At 39.4% G+C, this 16569-nt stretch overlaps 1 protein-coding gene across 2 annotated transcripts in view; it reads right to left on the bottom strand.

Moving 5' to 3' along the window:
* SCFD2 (sec1 family domain containing 2) overlaps positions 1-16569 on the bottom strand; it is a 224944-nt gene that overhangs the window by 200226 nt on the left and 8149 nt on the right. For both annotated transcript variants that reach the window (XR_003992210.1, XM_030491893.1), the window contains exon 2: positions 16305-16473. Coding sequence is in view for 1 of the 2 variants with exons in the window: in XM_030491893.1 (XP_030347753.1) it covers positions 16305-16473 (169 nt within the window). In the remaining variant the exon portion in view is untranslated. The remainder of the gene's footprint in view (positions 1-16304; positions 16474-16569) is intronic.

Raw genomic sequence — 16569 nt, forward strand, 5'->3', positions numbered from 1 at the left:
TAAAGCATATGAGCAAAAACAGGAGCCATGAAGTTTTACAATAGATTCTCCTCTGGACTTCATGAAATATTTGTAAGTAATCAATGTTAGGAATATCACATTTTTATCAGGAGTTTATTGTTCAGTTCACTGTATGTTGTTCAATATAGAGGTATAAATACCACAAATGTATATTAGTAATTGGACTAATATAAGAGACCTGTTCATAAAAAGACACCACGTGTCATGATTATGTAAAAAATTCCGTAATATTTTTCCCCTGTTTTCACCTTAGCATGGATTCTCCTGTGCCAGTGGTACCGATTTATCATGCAGGATCACTCTGCAAGCCAAACTGGGAAGAAGAGCACCTGTTTTGCCTAGTCCTTAACAGCCAGGAGGGACTGCCAGGCAGCTCCAGAGAGTACAGCCCAAGTTTTCCTTCATTACTGGTTTCACATACAGCTGACTCAACATAGCCATAAACCAAACGGGCAGAGCACAGGGGTTGCTCTTTGAAAGGTCCAGCTCACAAGCAAAGGGTATGCACCAGGTGCAAGTTGGTTAAAACACAGCAATTAGAGAGGGAACAATTATTATATGCAAGTTATTATATTCAAGCCATATATATTTAGCTTCACAAAGGCATACCTACAGGTATCAATACTTCAGGGCAATGCTGTACACACGATCAAATTAAGTTAAATTTTGCAATCAAAACAGGCTGTTAATTACCATTAGGAGAAGAAAAAATACAATTCACCATATAGCACCAATGACTAAGACCAACAGGAATAGGAAAGTATTCTTTGGATTTGTTACTGAGCATCATGAGAGAGGAAGTTTTGGTTCATCTTACAATGAAGCATATGAAGTATGGGACAAGATTTTCATGGACATAGAAGCAAAAGTCAAAAAAACCCACAAAGAATACACAAAATCACAAAAATCACAAAAGTTCACAAAATCACAAGTTCATTTCAGACAGACAAGAATTGTGAAAAAATTAACTCAAAACAGCTTTTTAAACAACATCATAATTTTAAGTTTCAAAACCACTGTTTCATATAAACTACTGTGTTCCAATAAAACTATGACCACTATACTCTAAACCAGAAAGAAATATGCTCCCTGTTATCAGTAGAGCATGAGAGAACTTAAAAACAAACAATTCAGAAGGTTCTTATAAACACATCCAACACGGCAACCCCAAACTGCCCCACAACTGCTCTGTTTACCTATAGCTCTTTGCTTGGGGCTGAATTCCTTTTCCCTCCTTCACAGATATGCACAGTAAATCAGACTCTTAAAATCTGACATATTTTTGGTCCCACAGGTGAACTGAATTACAATAAAATTTAAGAATTAATTAGCAAAAGGTTGGCAAGGATTCAGTTCACATCAGGAATTGATTTAAAGGAGGGAAAAAATCCTCCCAAGAAAAGTGAATGGCAACACAGCATTCTATGTTTTGTCTTCTTTATTTTTATTTTTTTTTTTTTTTAATAAAAAATAAAAGAGAAACTTAACTTTCCTGGCTCATTCATATATCTATTTTACAGATGGTCACACTTATAAAATCAAATATGCTCAAAAGTCTGATGACTCTGGTCAACCACCATCTGAAGCAGGTTCATCACTTGCCAAACCCACCATCTTAAGTTTTATCAAACATTTCCTCAGTACAAGCATCATGTAAACTTGCAAGGACAAGCATCTTAACCACAATCGTGTTTCATGCTGATCTAAATATAGATGTATTTATACATACATATGCCGTGATACACATCCAAGAAGTTTTTTTGGCTTCAGAAAGCCAAAAAGTTTAACATCCACACTTCGGCATCCATGACACAGAACAACTTTACTTGCTAATAACCACATACATGAGACAATGCAGCTGCTCATGGAATGATGTTATTGAAAAGTAATGCAACTCCACTCATTGCTGCTTCCAGTATCAAAGAGTAATAGTGTAAACCAATGACACCAGTGTGCATTAAACCAAAACAGAAAAACAATTCAAGATAGCAGAAAAATAATCTGTGGACTGTATTTTACCATAACAAAAGTTGGCACAAATGCACATGTGCACACGCAGAGTATCTGAAAAGAAAAAACTGATTTATAAAACCTCTATATCAGTAATACAGAATTTCTGTATCAGCTTAATATTAGAATAGTTGCTTAGAGAATTTTTTTTTTTTTTTTTTTTTAAGAAAAGAGCTTTTTTGCAATAGAATTTACTACATACATATGTGAACTGGTATTGTCACATTTAATAATCTTTTAGACAAAGAGTATTTCTACAATGTTTCATCTGATTAGAGACCGCCAACACAGCATTTTCCTGTGTTCAAAACAAAACAGTACAATCCAACGAACAGTTTGGGGAGCTATGGGTTCTCATCACCTTTGTGTTCTGTTTATTTTAGCTATTCCCAAGATCATTAATATCCACTTGAACCTGTAAACTTCAAGGTCAACCAAAGGTGAAACATAAGGAAGCAATATAATATGGGAGTATTCAACTGGATTATATGCTGTGAAACATGAAGGCAGTTTCCTTAAACTACACTTTTTTTTCTTCTTTCTTAGTAATAGAAGAGATAAGATGATAAACTCCATATTGAGCCAGAATTTAATTTGGAGGATTTACAGATTGACTAATAATTCCTTTTATAGAGTAATCTTAAAATTTGCTAACTATGGCATTGTAGAAGATGCTACCTAATCAGAACAAAATTAGTAGAAAAATATTCATCAAACATTCCATAGATGGAATAAATATACATAAAAAAAAATTGTAATATTGTGTAAGTAACCTACCACTGCCACAAGCAACATAAACCCCATAACGTAAATCCACACCGATTGTTGTTGTTAACCTACAGCAGTGATGTGATACAGTACATGTATAAGCTCGTGATCAGCAGCACTGAGAACACATGAAAGCCTTACAAATACCTCAAGATCAAGAGGGGTCTGCGTGGGACCAAACATCAAGCAAAATCTCTGCAGCTCCTGGCCTTACATCTCACATGGTTATCCACTCTGCAGATGACCCATGCCAACGCTATCCAAGCTCTATGTGCAGATAAACCAGTTCATCTCTATTTCTGACATCAAAGGAAAAATATATATATCTAAATTGTTGTCCCCTGCATGTGCTGCAGCATCTAAGCGCAGTACATCAAAATCTGTAAAATAAACTAAGCAAGCAGAAGAGGCTGACATTGCAGAAAGAAAGTACTTGGATCAGGACTTTTCATCTTCTCCAAACAACCCTGTGAAAAGGAGAACTGGTGCTTAATTCCCTAACACCTTGTTGTCTGCAAATTACAAAATTATTAGAACTCCGAATGAGTTACTAACCAGTACACCAAAGTTCCTCTAAACAAGTAAGGCTGCTTCTGCTGATCTACTGGAAGAAGCAACACCATAAGCATGAATGGCTGGCAAAAGACCAGGCTCTCCCCAAATACATTTCTGAAGCCAGCTCTATCCACATTCTACAAAACAGACTACCAGTGATGTTTCACACCATTATATGACTACTGTGCAGACTGCAACACATTTTCTTTTGTAACACTGGAAGATGTTACCCTGAGGCAAGTCTCAAGGAAACAAAGGCACATTCAGGAAGGTAAGGGGTGTAGAAAAAGGAACCCATGCAGAACTGCTGCTTTGCAACGGGCTGAAGCATGAGTGAGAGGGAAGCATTAGTCATGCTAACAGCCCTGAAACAGAAGCCATGCCTGGCAATTGCACCAAGAAACAGATCATCATCTCTCCCTGAAGTCCTTTTATGACAGTTACTTATCAGCTTCAAGATCCTCTGAAGTCTATCATCTTGCATGACTATTATCCTGGAACCAAATGCCTCTGGTTGTCTTCAAATATATTCATTTCAGTGTGTCTCTTTTAAAACGTGGATTATCTCAAAAACTTTACTGAAAGTCAAGTGTACCAATAAACCAGGAATTTTATTAATCTTTTTTAAGGCTTCTTTTTGATCTACAGCAATTGTACTTACCAAATATGAGTTTTAACTCTTTCTGCTGACACCCTAAGCAGAGGGAGCTGGCAGATTACTGAGAGAGGAGAGCAAGCAAGAGCTGGTTTTGACTGATGTTTATGTTTTACTGACCCTTGAAGTATTAAATCCCACTAAGCTCTATCTTGTACACAGAACTGATTTTGAACATGTTCTGTGCAAAGAGAAAAGTAGATCAACTATCAACTGGGCAAAGAGTGCTAGCTCTAAGATGTGGTCAGCATACCCCAAACCATTTTAACTCTATCCTTCCTCTAACTCCTATCTGTTCCTATTTTTAATTAAGTTATTTAACAACACGTAATACACAGTGTTACCATTTTCATCCATTAACCAGCTGGGAGTGTTCCCTCCCTTCTGCAATTGCATCACACCAGCCCCCTCTGCAGAAGAGCCTTTATTACAGGCCACAGTACATTTTAGCTACCCTAAAACTTTCCCATTATTCAAATGGTAGTACTAGAGGAGCTGTCAAACAAGTACGGTGGCACTGGAGGACTCAATGGATAGCTATGCATCTTACTTGGACTTGGAGAAACAAGTTTCAGTTCCAAATACAGGGTAATGTTGTCGCTTCTTGGCAGGTATTCAGGACTAAGCTCCTCTGCATTGACTCAGCATGAGACCAGGTCTAGGAGCGCTCCTTCCTCTTCTTCTCCTGCTCCTGCCCCCTTCCCTCTCTCCCCTACCAACCCAGTAATACATTCTTTGAAGTCTTCAAAGATTTCTCAAAGAGGCCTCTGCAGAAGGGTGAGATGCAAAGCCTGTAATAGCATGTGAAGTCACTGTCAAGTACAGGGTTTGTTGTTGTTTGGGGTTTGTTGTTGGGTTTTCTTTTTTAAAAAAAAAAAAAAAAAAAGGAAAGAAAAAAAGTTACTCCAGCTGTCCCCCACCATTCAAAAGCAGAAGCAACACCTGATCTTTAGATCCCAGAGCAACAATTAAAGGCAGGCTGATCCAAATAACAAACCAAGCACACCATAGCCATTGGAGGACTGCAGAAAACAAAACAGCTGACCATGCAGATGAGCACTGACGCTGATTTCCTTCCTTCAAGACAAACAAAAGAAAAATCACTGAAAATCACGGAAAAGGTAACATCTTTCCGCTGGAAGTAGAATTGCTTATTGTGACCTGACCTACCCTGTTTTCCAATTAGCAGATGTGGATATACAGTACTTCACAAGGCAAAGGGAAGGCTTGATGCTGAAAGACTTCCCAGATATGCCACAGCCCTTTTTGTCGCTGTAATAGAGCAGACCTTAATCATTCCAGCATTGCCCCAAAATTCTCTCTTGCTCCTCTAACAGTGGCCAAACTCTGCAGGGGCAAAGAAAAAAGTGCATGCAAATAATTTCTTAAAACTTTGTAATACTCATAACCATCATTTAGCCCTGTCTGAGTTTCAACCGGCTGCCTTTTAGTCCAATGAAATGCTTCTGTAAAATGTTTCATTCCTACAAGCTGCAGGACAGCTTACGCAGAATGCCAGACCGAGTTACTGTATGAATCAAGTTAATTGAAAGCTTCTGGGTAGGATTTTGTACGCTACAAGGTATATCAAAATTCTTGCCAAGCTGCTCTTCTAAAATATGTATATTAAAGAATTACTTGTCAGGGATTTTAATTTAGCTTTTGGACAAAGCAAATGAATTATGCTAAAAATAAAGTCTGATCCTTACAACATACACATTGCTTGGGAATACTACATGTAACACAATAGGTTACTTTAGAGCATTCTGTTCTGTGCTTTAAAGCTATTGCATAAGGTTATTTTAATAAAAATTATTTCAGTGAAAGAAGTTAGTAATGAGGTGCTGACAATTGAATCTACATTCAGGGATTGCTCTGGAGTGCCAAGTCCACTTTTACAGATGCACTGGTTAGTTATCCAATAGATGTCCTGGAGGCATGTAAAACCAATATATTTTGGGTTACATTTGGCAGCAGAGATAGATGAGACAAGTGAAAACATTTACCAAGAAGACATCTGAAGTGTGTTTTTCTTATTAGAGAAATGTAAGAAAATAAACCCAGATACCATGGAATGCCAGGAATTCCCTCTCCTCAATGTTTTTGATTTACAAGGCCACCTTTTGGTAGTCTCCTTTGACCTCCCACCCTCATTTGCTGGCCTAAAGCCTTAAGTTACCAATACAACCTCTTGACTAGGCCATTTTGAGGGTTTATGTAGAGGAATATGTCTTCATCACAGAAGGAAAGACAATCCTTTCCATAAGTGACTTGATTACCACAAAACTCATTGCTTACTAACTCTTATGGCCTAATCTAGTTAAAACAGTCAGAGATACTCTCATTATGAGTTGAGAACAAGTATTCAAGTAGAGAGTTGGCGACCCAAAATAAAGAGTAAAAAAACAATCTGAAGCAGACCTTACAGCTTAAAGACATGTTGTTTGAACATGCAGGGCCATATTCCCAGCTAGCATGTTGGTGAAAGCAAACTTAGATCAACTTGAGGGCTTGGCCCTGCATAGCTTCTTTATTCCCCTCTCTTACTTCAAAGTAGTGTATTTGTCATAGTTTTGATGCAAACCTAGAGCCCCTAGCTTCTTCAGCTCTCATGCAAACCTAATATGGCCAGTTCTAGCCTTCAAAACCAAACCGACAGCTATTCAGAAAGAATAAAGCTCCAACCTCAGGCTTTCATTTTCATAATCATTTCCATGCTCTGGTTGATCTGTCACAGAGAATGAGATAAGGACTTCTGTCTACACTGCATATATACCCCATGTTCTGGATATCTTCTCACAGCGCCTCCCTGATACACTTCTGCCTACTACAGGATGAGAAAGGAGAGCAGACTTTTGTCCTAATCCAAAAATACCTGGATTTTCAGTGGCCTTTTATAGTTATTCAGTATTAATGCTGCATCTGCCTCCTAAAAAGGGCTTGTATAAGAAGCGTGTTGGGTGCTGCCTAATTCCCCTCCTCCTCCATATTCCCTCATTACCACTAAACCAAGTGTATCATTGATGGTATTTTCTGACCTGTGCAAAGTGTGTTTGAAGCCATGGCACATTCCCATGTCATTAATAAGAACTGCAGCTTTTTCTGTTGAGGTTAATTTCCTTTTCGTAAGGGATAACTGGAGCTCAAGCATCCACGTGCATCTGACACATTCAGTGCATGTTCTGCGGCTGTTTCCAGTAATTGAAAATGGTTCAATATGGATTTCTTTTGCTGGCTGCTTATTTAAATAAGTAGTATAGTCATAGAGAAATTTAGGTAAGGTCATAAAACTTTTCTCTCCCAAAGCGAATAGGAATCTTTTCCAGTTGAAGACCATTTTAGAAAATACATTCACAATCTGTGGTAATTAAGTGGTACTTGGTGTAGCACAGTCATCTAGAACCCGCAGGAGCACCACTTCTGTGCTGCATTTCATCAGGGTACAAAAACTGGCTTGGTTTGGTCAATTTTCACAACCACTTTTGAAACTGAGCATCTGTAACCACTTCAGCATCTCTTTGCTACAACTCAGGAAAACAAGATACACGAAGAGAGGTGAGCAGTGAAACTAGGCATTATGAATTAGAATCCAAAGATTTGCCGTCTAAATAACAGAAAGAATGCTAACTATTATTTACCCACGCTGAATAACAGAAGAGGCAGCCAGATTTTTGGATCAATTAAAAAAATTAAAACCAACAGCTTTTTAAGTATTTATCTGTATAAAAATAAAGTATTTCTCCATGCACAGATTCTGTCTACTTTCCAGAGCAAAAGCATCTTTAAGCTCTGTCAGGTAACAAGCTGACTTCACATAAATTTTAGCCTGTGTAAGCTTTGATTCCTGTTTCATATTAAGTTTGGAATCATGAAAGAATCCCAATCATATAGTCAAAACTTGCAACCAAACCTGTTGCCAACCGATAACACTGTTTCCTTCCCAAACATTGATTCGTCATCCAAAAGAGCAGCTGTCATTTCTTCTTCTCATCAGCCTATTAATGGCACATTTTTCTCCATTCTCGCATACAGCAGGCTTACTTTATAGTATGAGAATGATAAACTAAAACACCCCTCCAGGTCACTCAGTCACTGTTCTGGCACTATGGATGAAAAGCGAACGAGTAATTCCACAGTACGTAGAAAGGCCAATGCATATCACTGCATTTTAAAAGCTAATTGTTGAGGTCATTCAGGAGGTAAACTTGAAGGCAGAGTGAGAGCTAGTCTTAGAAAAATCTCACAACATCAGCCAAAGCAACAGTTACTGGGAGACTGTACTATAACACAAGAAAGATCAGAGCTCACTTTGGAGATTCATAAAGTCTACTTCAACAGACACAGTCTTTATGCTGCTATTGAACTCTGAACACATCTGCATGAAAATGCACTATGGCCACACCAAGAGAAATGCAGTCTGCAAACTTACACAGGGAAAAAGGAAACTTGCAGAATTCACAAACAAAAACATTAAGGTAACAAGGCATGTCAGTTTTAGAAGAAATGCTGCAGACAGCCAAAGATACAGAGCCCCTAAGCAACACAAAGACCTTCCCTTTCTCTCCTGACTACAGACAGCAGTAGTTACCCTTCCCAATAGTCAATCAGAAAGAGATTTGTCCTTCTTTACGTCTTGCAAGGAATGTACCTGCAGAACTGAGAGCAATGCTAACAAGGGTGCGGTCAGAAGATAAACTAGCTGAGGGATCGTACTCACTGATTTTTTCTACAGACATTAAGTTACCATGCTGCGCTAACCAGCTGAAGATACAAGTACTCAGAGACTCAGATGGTTGAACATCAGGGAAACATTCAAATTTATTGTTTCTTTGCATGGCCAAAGGAAAAAGTCAGAAACTTGGGACTTGGTGACAGTACTCAAACAGAGATTGTATTGAGAATAATATAAATACAAAAGAACTAAAAAAATATGTCTTCAAAATATTACGCACAGAGGGTTCTGGATTTTGCTATTTTCAACCAGCAGATTCTACAGGTGATGGCATCTCGAACCTCCTGATCTTTGCACTGAGGATGACTATGTGAGTGTCAGAGGGCCCAGGAAGAAAAATTAATTCTGGCTGAAAACTTTAATTAGTAAGCCTGGGTAGCCCAAACAGCACAGTTAGATGTCCTCAAAGCACAAGGAACGAAGTCTTGAGTAGTCCAGCTTCCCACATCCCCCAGAAGTCCTTTTTGTGGGCTGAAGCACAGATAAGGAAGAACCGCTCAGCTGATGCTAAGAGCTTGTCAGCCCAATTCATTCTTTATCTCAAGGAAAATAAGCTTCAAGCTTCCTCTTATCTAGAAGACAACTTCTAAGGCTTCTGAGGTCTGTCACAGCAATTGAGAAAAAAAAACACCAAACCCCACATGGCACCTATTAGGCAGGAACTTGGTCAGATGAAGAACCCTAATGCGATTCCTCTGCCAGTTACTTCAGCAAACCCCCTACCGCAGCAAACCAGGATTTCACAGAGCAGCAGCGAGGTCTTCCACAATGCTGTATGTTACACAGCGCAGGCAAGCCCGAGGCCCTGACCTCTTCCCAGAATTTTCCACCCTCTGCACACCCCTCTCACCCCTTCCTTTTTTCCATTTCAGGGAGGTCCTGTGTTGAAAGGATCCGGGTAAATATACACATTTATTGTAAGATATAATAAATCTTATCAGCTTGTTCATCTTATCCTGTGGCAACAGTCAATTACATTCATTTGATTCAGGCTGGTTTGAAACTGAGCAGAAAGCGTCTCCGGGAAAGCTTGTCTTGAGTGACAAACCCCAGAAGCTGATACAGCCGTGGCTGTTATTCCCAACAAGAAGATGCCTTGAGAAATTTCAAACAATAAGGCAATTCTGAATAGGCCTCAATTCGGGACTGTGCTCTGAGCTCATGAAGTAAAATGAAGTGATGAGAAGGAAGACTGCCACTCCAGCAACACGGTGGCAGTGCAGGGATGCTGTGTCTGGGGCATTCCTACTGCCCCATTCACTGCTTAGAGAAGCATCTCCTGGTTGGATTGCTGAAGAGGCAAAGGAAAATAGATAAAGGCAACAGAAAAACCATGTAGAGCTCAATTCATCTTCCTGAAAGTGGACATCAGTGGCACCACATGAGTCCAAGAAGCTGTAACTTCTCCTGTCATTGAAGGAAAATTTCAGAGTCTTTTTTAATATGATACGATGTCTGCTCTTCATAAATCCTGCTGTTAAGACCTCCTTTTCTCTGTAAAAGGCTGCTCCTCACCTTGTTCAGAAAGGCAGACAGGAAAAGGGTGTAAATGGGTGGTGGCTTTTCTTTGGTTGCTTGGGTCGGGGGCGGGGGGGCGGCCGGGGCGGTAAGTTTAGGTTTAAAGAGCAGAGCTCAGCAGGGCACTGCAGCAGAGGCGAGAGGCTGGTCCTGGGAGAGCAGCAGCGCGCAGCTCCCGGCAGGGGGAAGCGTCCAGCAGCGGAAAAGCTGGAGGAACACCCCAGAAGCAGGGCCAGGCTGGGAGGCAGCACAGGCAGGGAGCCCCGGCAGCACCCTGCTGCTGCTGAACCACCACCAGCATACCGGGGCAGATCCAAAAGGGTTTACGGTGCACAGCTATCCCTCTCCCCTATCTGAAGGAGCCTTGCCATCCACTGTTTTGGTTTACCCTTCCTCCTCCACATGACTCTCAGTGGACGCGAAGCAATGTAGTCGTATCATCCGGATTTTCTTAATGTAATATTAATGTTTCCTCTTTAATATTAACATTCCAGAAAGGAAAATTACTCTAATTTATGCCATAAATTCCCAGCTCATTTAAGTCCTAAACACTGCCCCAAATTACCTTATTATGAGCTTTTATAAACTTATGCATCCAAAAGAGCTGTGGGTTGGTTTGTTCTTTTTTTTTCTTTTTTCTTTTAATTAATGTCTCTACAGCAGGCTTAAAGGAAATATTTAAAAAATAAAATCGAAAATACCACAAAGTTCCAAGAACCATCCCCCCAAAGCTTAGTTTGTAATTAATTCAGTGTTAAGAAAAACATCATGGATATCCTGCAGATGCTTGGTCCCAGTTAAAAAAATATCAAGAGAATAGAATCAACTATTCAAAAAAGTCTATTACCCAGCTTAAAGGAGACTTTAATCTCCTCTCCAGTTTTAATTCTTGCTGCTCTTTTGTTTGCCATACAAGCACAAATAACCTTTCATTTTAAATTTGTATCATATATGTGATTGTTCAAAGAATACTGCAGTGATATGTTTTTACAGGGATCATTGGAACTGCTGTTCCACCAGCTCACAAGAAAGGGGGCTGGGGAGGATACACCTCAAAACAGTCCCCTCTCCCCAGTGCAACAAAGCGCTGCACATAGGAGTGGGAAGGACATGACACCAAAGAAAGGACAAATGGAGATCCTGCTTTTGATTGTCCTGACACCATAACTTCTCATGTAATCATCTGCACCACCGTTTGTAACCTCCCAAAGACAACTCCTAGGATTTTCTGCCATGTCATCTGCAAACTTGTATCCTGAGAAACTCCCTGGTTTAAAAAAAAAAAGTTTCTTGGACAAGAACTAAGAGAGGAAACAGGAACAGAAAGTAAGCGACCTGTCCAAGATCACACTGCAAGCCAACAGCAGAGCCAGGACTGGAACACAAGTCCCCTCACCCCATGGCCCTTCTCTACATTCAGGGTTGTCCCACCAGCACCAGCAGAGCACACCATCACCACATCATGCCCAAGAGCAAAGGTATGGCTGGAGCAGGGCTTTCTTCTCCATCCAAACTGTAACAGTTTTAGCACTTGTAAATAAAAGTACTTATCAGCCCAAAATAGGAGTAACAACTTGAGAACTAACAAGGATTTGGAGAAGTATGTATTTTCAACTGCCATCAACATGAGACATTGAAATTTTACTATTACGTCTCCAGAAATGCTCTAATTTTTAAGCAACTCCTCCCAGCACACCTCTTCTTCTACCTCTCATACAAAGACCTAAGGAAAGATTTTGAGAGTGCCATGTTTCAAACATCTGGTCTGCGTATCTATGCTTTCTGCATCACACCAGTCAATATGATCACCTCATTCTGAACTTGTTATTTTCCACCCAATGCAAATCCAGATGACTTAGTGGCTCCATCTGTTTTGTCAAAAGTGCCAGACACCTCTGCTATATTGCTCAATGAATTGCTTTAGGCATAGCAGCCCAAACATGAAGTGTGTTATGTTAGAGTGTTCATCTTTATGGAAAAATACTTGCTGTAAGAACCCAATGGTTCTTTTAATACTGCATTAAATACATACATATATTAAATAAAAATCTAGTCTTTTTTCTGAGATTCTAACACTACACTGAATTCCAAGAAGCTTGCAGACTCCAAAGATTGGAGAACGGAAGCAATAATGGAAAAATGGGCAAGAAATCTCTATTCAGCAAGTTCCTGAAGGGCATGTAAACAGATTTTATATTCAGTTTATTCAGCAAAATATGAGAGCACATCAAAAGTGTTTCTGAGTAATAAAAGAACAGATTAAAAAAGAGCAAACATACGTATTTTTTTCAGTTGTCCACAGCTCAGCATCACATAATTGTACTACTTGTTCTCACATGCCACAGACCTGTGGCCAGGATACGGACATCTGAACTCTCATTTGGGGCTCCAGAGAGCCATGGAACCTCCACACACCTCCCAGCTTGCAAGATGTGGAAAACAGCAGAAGATAAACCTCCATCAGGATAAACTCGTTACTGACAGCAGGATACTTCCACATGATAAAATACCAATCTTAAAAACACAAGATAGGTGCTTTGAGAAACAAAATGGCCAAAATGTTATCAAACAGACAGGATGGATGGCTCACAAACACAGAGAGCTCGATGTTCATCCAAGCAGACAGCTCCTAGAAGCTACCATATGTACACTTCAAATCAGAAGCTGAAATTTGGAGGAATTCCTCCAAAAAACACTGTGAGGGTTATCAAAATACAAAGTCCTGCAAGAGAGCTGCAATCAATATAATTTTTTTAAATTACCTCTGCCATAAGCTTTCACTACAATTTCCACTTCTATTATGCATCATTTGTTTGAAAGAACTGGGTGGCTACTGCTTTTCCTAATCAGAAACCAACAGTTCTGATCAAGAGTGGATGTATTTAGTTTTAAATCTATAAACAGTTTCATTTTATATGTAGATACATATATCTCCATCTGTATATAAAAATGAAGTACTTTCACACAATTCTCAAAGAGCGTAACTCTCAACTAGCATTCACATTGGAGCAGCAACATGACAGTGACTACAGAAGGGCAAACAATTGCTCCACAGTAATTTTGAAACTACTACTAACACCAATAAAGTTAAGAGCTCTAGAATAGACAATTATTTTTTTTAAAGAAATTTCCTTCCTCACGAAGAGAGCTCCTTCATAGTACAGTAACTTAAGCAGCATATGGCATTTACATTTTCATCTAAATCTTTAAAGCAGCCCATTATTTCCTTAGATTTGAAAAAAGAATCCTGCTTTATTTCAGCACACCAGCTATAAATTATTCATTAATTCTGTTTGCTAACTCTGTAACTGAGCCCAGATGTTACTGCTGGAGAGGCATCCCATAAGAGAGTTAAATATAGCAAGCTGTGTGTAAGGAGCAGACCTCTCTCTCTCCCCCCACGCCACAGCATGCTCAAATATTACTTGAGAGAAAATAATAAAAACATTTGCAAAGTATTCCGAGTATGTGAGCCTGTGAAATGCCACAGGCTGATCACAAAATTTCACATAAAAGAGCCCCCACACATTCCATCTGAGTGTAACTGAAGTTGCTGGTCCCATCTCTGGGAAAGGTGCTGGCACTTTCACTCACCAGAGTAAACAGAAAATTTACAAGCAGAGGAACAGTCCTTGTCGTGCATCATTTACAAATATAAATCAAGACGTAAGTTTTCAATTATAAGAAACCCTTCTGAGCCAGCTACCAATGGCAATAACCACGCGGATGAAGAACTGAGAACATCCTATGGAACTTCTTACAGAATTGACATGGAAACTTACTGGTGGGAATTTTAAATTCATTTCAGTGCTCAAGAAAAACTTCAATCATGTTACACTAGCAAAGACGATTAATTCTGACGTTTATAATGCAACACTAAGAACAGAGTCATGTTGAACAGAATGGAAACTACCACCTTCACCCACCCATTTAGACACCATTATGGTTTCTAGTATTCTTCAGCAACTGACTTAAGCTGGTTTGGAAATGCCTATTTTAAACTATAAACTATTTCTAATGATTACGTAGTTCGAGAAAAAGTGAAAGAAGCAGGGTTGAACATCACAGAGCCACATTCTTTGGAGTTCAGAGACTATTACTACACACGTGATGCTGCTTCGTTTATGAACAATGATCACAGGAGAAATTTTTGGAGTCATCTAGTCCCTCTGCTCTGCTCCAAGGCAAGGGAAAGTCTATTTAAATGAGTATTTGCCTAATCTGTTCTTTCTAATTTCCAGTGTTACAGATTCTGTAACATGACTTTGCAGAGGGAAGGTATTTTGGGGAAGCTGTTATAGATTGCTGGGGTAATGATGCCACTGCCTTGGTACCACATATCAGCTGCTGTCATCCAACTTTGCTGCACTTGCACCTTGTAGCCAAATCTTGTTGTACTTTAATCATCTGTGTCCATGGGAGGCTTCGCAAAATATGTTAAGTCTAACTGTACTGTTAACAGAGAGCACCTTCCCACTAGCTAGCAGACGGGCAAGCAAACAAACCTCAGTATATATACTATTAGCCACCTTATGACACAATAAATCTCTGCTGGCTGTTCCTAAAAACATGAATACATCAGTGAAGTCATAATTTTGGCATGGGAAGGCATTATTAGCATTAGCTTTAGTCTCCTCAATGTTAATAATGTTAGGAATAATGGAGTGGTAGCACAGGTAAACAATCTCAGGGCAATAAATATCTTTTTTCTAGCCCACACTGACAGAAGTTTTCTTTACTTCTGGTAGCTACCCAAAGTTAGCACAAACAACAGCTACCACAGCATGTCTACCACGGGCAATGACCTTTCCATTTTGGTGTGTGGACAGACCTTAAGGACATCTCACTTCTACTGCAGAGATCAGCTGGAAAGCAGCCAACAAGAAAACCAGAACAAATTTTATTTATTTGTTAGTCACCCCAGCAGCAACATACAATTGAGTCCACCTATATGAGCAAATGTTTCCTCTCCAACTCCTAAGAAGAGAGACTTATGCAACACGAAACCTAGAAACTGGACCCAGTTACAGCACGTGTGGGAGATGGAAGATGACAAAGGATCTGGAAGCTCCCAGAAAATAAAGACCATATGCTGGAAAGTCTTCTGTGAAATCTCTGGGGAGGGGAAGGGGGGAAAACAGGGGGAGGAGAGAAGAAGAGGCAGAGAGTACAGGTGTGAAGCACCAAAAAGGAGTCAAAACAGAAGAGCAGAAACTATGTTAGACAGCCCATCTTGAAAAATCCTTTTCTAATATATGGGGGAACATTACAGCAAAATTTCTAGAGCAGTGCTGAGTAAAATTTTTTTGTGTGTGTGGAGCAAAACCAGCACCTGGTGCATTTCCTGGTTTATGCATGGTAACAGAAGCTGCAGGAAAGTTTCAGTTCTGACAACTAAATGTAGAAAGTGAAACATCAAATCTGATGCACTTTACAAGCAAAGTCTTAGCTACAGATTATGTATAGCTAAGTACAATCATTCAAAGTTACTGCTTTTAGGTTTAAGCAAAAGCCAGGCCCTCATAAATCTGTCTGTATGCGTAAATTTGTGCCTAATTATCTTTCTCCACAGGTATTGTGTGTGAAAATAGGAATAAAACCTTAAATTAACAGGTACTCTAGCAAGAATTCAGCATGCAGCTCACTTTATAAAGAAGGTTATGGGAAAAGAAAGCCATATTTAAGACCTACCTGTTTGTATGATCTGTTACTTAGGCAGAAAAAGAAACATTACAAGGAAGAATTCATGGTGTTTAATCTGTACTGATTTCTAGTACAGTAAGCTACAGCAATTTAAACAACCCATATCTAAAAAGGTCCTGAGAATCTCCCACTTTTGGGAGTCTTATCTGGCCTGCTCACTTAATGCACATATATAGATGATTATATTCCAGCAAAATTAGGACCAGATGGGGTTTTGCTCTAAGCTTGATTTTCTTTCTTTTCCAACAAAAAGACTTGTTCTCTGTTGTGTTTTTTTTTCTCCCCACAAAGAGATAACAAACATATTCAACATCTTAAAACAAGAAAGAAAAGAATGTTTACTTTGGTTGTGCTAGGCAGCCAGGTGCTATAATACTGCAAGTTTCATCTGCAGTCTGCAGTGCCGTAAGTTCCACCATGTTAACCATCACATCAGTCTTGTGGCCGGGAAGTTTGGGAAGCACAGAAAGTATCTTCTCTGCAAGATTGTCACCATGATGACCAACTGCTCCTAGGGGAAAAAAAGACCCCCAAAACTGTCAGATACATAACTAGAATGAAAAAAAAACATAACAAACCACCCTCGAGGAGTTGAGAACAAAACAAT

Source organism: Strigops habroptila, chromosome 7 (assembly GCF_004027225.2).
Source record: "Strigops habroptila isolate Jane chromosome 7, bStrHab1.2.pri, whole genome shotgun sequence".
Classification (NCBI taxonomy): Eukaryota; Metazoa; Chordata; class Aves; order Psittaciformes; family Psittacidae; genus Strigops; species Strigops habroptila.